Here is a 3,475-nt window from a genome sequence, read left to right as displayed (position 1 = left end):
TTCTTATTTGGGTAAGTTTACAAAAATGCCCCTAAAATGATTTATGAAAAAAAAAAACATGATTGTTCCACTGTAATCGTTATTTTCCCTCTGTTTCTTCTTCTTGATTCTCCTCTCCCGAATCTTTTCTTCTCTCAATCTTAAACGTTTAATCCATCAACCAAAGTCGCAGATCTGTGTTTACTCGGGTAATATTGAAGATCTACATTGACGTGGGTTGAGGGAATTTCCCATCTTTGTGCTGAAACGGAAATTTTCACATATTTGCAGGTTAGTTTTTAGATTAGAAATCTTATAAATTTGGAGTGAATAAATTATTGTCACGGCTTGATGTATGACTTACAAATTTAAAATGTTGAATTGATGGAATTGTTTGAGATTTTTTATGATTATAGAGGTGGTGTTGAATTTCCGGGCATCGCGTTTGTTTTACAGATTAGCTTACTAATATCAATTTTCACGTTTGTTGCTGGGAATGCAGTTCATTTCACGAGTTTTTGTGATAGATTAGCTTATATTTCGTATTGTTCTCGATTATAATGTTTTAATTCTTAATTTTGGGGTTTTAGTTCTATACTATTACATTTATACTGTGATTTAATTTAGTAGACTTAAAATCTAGTATTCTGAATTTGAAATTTTGTACTGTTTATGTGTAATATATGATGAAAGAATATATTATTACTTCGATTTATTGTATTGAAGAGCATTCCCCTTTTGTAGTTTGAGAATGAAGTTTTACAAACTAGCTTACCAATATCAATTTTTACGTCTGTTGCTGGGAATGCAGTTCATTTCATGAGCATTTGTGATATATAAGCATATATTTCGTATTATTCTCGATTATAATGTTTTAATTCTTATTGGGGTTTTAGTTCAGTACTATTACATTTATATTGTGATTTAAATTATTTGAATTAAAATCTAGTATTCTGAATTTGTTATTTTGTACTGTTTGTGTGTAATATATGATGAAAAAATATATTATTGCTTCGATTTACTGTATTGAAGAGCATGCCTCTTTTGTAGTTTGAGGATGGAATCTGGAAGTGGTCCTTGCAATATTTCATTTTTGGGTTGCTGTAAATTCAAGAAGCAGCTGTTTGTCATATCAATTTTCAGTGGTTGTAGCTTGACGGATGTTTTTTTTAGTTTGAGCAAAAAATGTGCAGAAATATCTCCGAAATCCACTATGATTCAATATGTAGCTCCACTGCATAAGATGCTTGTGTCTTTGAATGATGATGATGATGTCCTTAATACGATTCATCTTCATATGTGTGTAAAGCTTACGACGATTGAATTGAGGGCAGAGAAAAAAAATGAACAGTTCAACAACTTGAATGATGGGAGGTAAAATTCATTTACTTATTATTAAACGTATATTTTCATTCTCCTATTTCGATATGTTTAGTAACATGTTTAATATAAAAAATTAAAGGTAAAATATTGTAGATTGTTTTGTATAAATTATCAATTAGTTGCTTGAAACCAAGATTTATTTTTAGTCATTATCAATTTGTTTTTGTGGTTATTGTTCTTTTTTATCTTATTAAATGTAAATTAAACTGTAAGGGTTTATGAGGAAGACACGCAGTCGAAGAGTGACAACGAGGTTGAACAGCCCCCTTGCGCCAATACTATAGATGCCTGGATTAATTGTATTCATGGTGTAGGACAAACATTCAAGGGTGCTGGTGAATTTAGGAATTATTTGAAAAACTTTTCTGTTGCCACAAGACGTTCATTTATGTATGTAAAAAATGACAGCGAGAAGATAATTGTGATTTGTAGTGAAAAGAGCTACGGTTGGAGAATTTATGCTTCGAAACATAAAAGAGACAATCTATTTGCCATCAGAAAATGTAAACTGCAACATAATTGTGGTGAGAATAATCTACGTAGCAGAGGGCATCCTAGAGCCGATGCCTATTGGATAGCGAATGTTGTGAAAGAAAAATTGAGAGGGGAGCCCTCTTATCGTCCGTGTACAATGCAGATGGACTTGCAAAGAGATTTCGGGGTAGAGTTAGAATACCGCAAAGTGTGGAAGGGTAAAGAGTTGGCGATGCATGATATTCATGGCACAGATGAAGGATGCTATGATAGATTAAGATGGTATTGTGATGCTGTTAAAAATACTAATCCTGGTAGTGTTGTAGAGTGTGAGATTGAACCTTTGACTAAAAAATTCAGACGGTTGTTCATTTGTTTTCATGCATGTGTCGTCGATTTTGTTAGTGGTTGTAGGCCATTGATATTTTTGAATGATACTCATATAAAGAATAAGTATAAAGGATGCATCTTAGTTGTTGTGTCGAAAGATGCGAACGATGATCTTTTCACAATTGCTTATGCCATAGTAGATGCGGAGAATGATGCGAACTGGGATTGGTTTTGTTATCATTTGAGTCATGTGCTCCTTTACTATCAATGCATTCCATTCGACGAGTTCACATTTTTCTCGGACAGACATCCCAGTATCATCAAGGCAGTGAATCAAGTATTTGTTGGGAGTCACCATGCTTATTGTTTGAGACATTTAGTGGATAATTTTGTTAAGCAGGTAAATTCCAAATTTTACTTTAAATTTCTCATATTATCTGATAATTTTAAGCTGGATCTAAATTTTTATTAATTTTTTAGGTGTTGAGAAGTTATCCCAGACATAACAAAAAACATTGGTCTTCGGTATTCAAGAAAGCTGCGTATGCTCCGTCTTTTCAAGAGTACGAGCAACATATAAACAATATATTAGAGTCAATGCCACTTGCCAGAGGGTTTATTGTAAATTCTGATCCACAGAGTTGGGCCAATGCATTGTTTGTTGGCAATAGATGGGGTGTTATAAATAACAATATAGCCGAGTGTTGGAATAGTTGGGTTAGGCCAGCTCGTCATCTGCCTATTGTTGCTATGGTTGATCACATACGTGTGCAGATAATGAAAATGATGCACCGACGACGTGAATCAACTCTGTTCATGACCAAGGAATTAAGTCCAAGAAAAAGAAAAGTCTGTTGTAAGCGCATATATGGAATCCCGAACATTAAGAGTTCAGCGGTCGTGTGATTGGAAGTTTGAGGTTGTTGATGGTGAAAAGTCATTTGCCGTGGATTTAGTGGATATGACTTGTTCATGCAGAGTTTGGCAGATCAATAAGATTCCGTGCAAGCACGCCATTTCTGCCATTGAGACAAAATCTTTGTCTGTGTATGATTTTTGTGACAAGTATTTCAAGATCGAATCGTATTGCGCTGCGTACAAAGGACATATTAATCATATCCCAACCTTTGACATCAGTGAGTCATGTGTTGCTGAATCCGATACAATCCAAGCTCCTTCTGTGCGTAGTCAGCCCGGTCGCAGAAGGACGAAGAGAATACCATCGCAAGTTAATACACGTGTCACAATATGTGGTCGTTGTCATGCTAGAGGACACAATAGACGCAGTTGCAAGGAACCTATAGAGTAG

General features: G+C 34.6%; 1 protein-coding gene across 1 annotated transcript; it reads left to right on the top strand.

Annotated features, from left to right (window-relative positions):
* Positions 1 to 1,036: 1,036 nt before the first annotated feature.
* Positions 1,037 to 3,072, top strand: LOC140862625 (uncharacterized). Its single transcript, XM_073265656.1, has 3 exons — positions 1,037 to 1,353; positions 1,576 to 2,566; positions 2,647 to 3,072. Exons 1-3 carry the CDS (start codon positions 1,037 to 1,039, stop codon positions 3,070 to 3,072), a joined length of 1,734 nt encoding a protein of 577 aa, XP_073121757.1.
* The last annotated feature ends 403 nt before the right edge of the window (positions 3,073 to 3,475 follow it).

Source organism: Henckelia pumila, chromosome 4 (genome assembly GCF_033568475.1).
Source record: "Henckelia pumila isolate YLH828 chromosome 4, ASM3356847v2, whole genome shotgun sequence".
Lineage (NCBI taxonomy): Eukaryota > Viridiplantae > Streptophyta > Magnoliopsida > Lamiales > Gesneriaceae > Henckelia > Henckelia pumila.
This window is presented reverse-complemented; position numbering and strand designations above follow the sequence as displayed.

Bases quoted from the DNA above. Each gene is read 5' to 3' on its own strand.
- LOC140862625 (XM_073265656.1), top strand. From the start codon at position 1,037: ATGGAATCTGGAAGTGGTCCTTGCAATATTTCATTTTTGGGTTGCTGT. The intron at 1,354-1,575 runs GTAAAATTCATT...TTAAACTGTAAG, and splicing joins AACAACTTGAATGATGGGAG to GGTTTATGAGGAAGACACGC. The intron at 2,567-2,646 runs GTAAATTCCAAA...TTAATTTTTTAG, and splicing joins TGGATAATTTTGTTAAGCAG to GTGTTGAGAAGTTATCCCAG.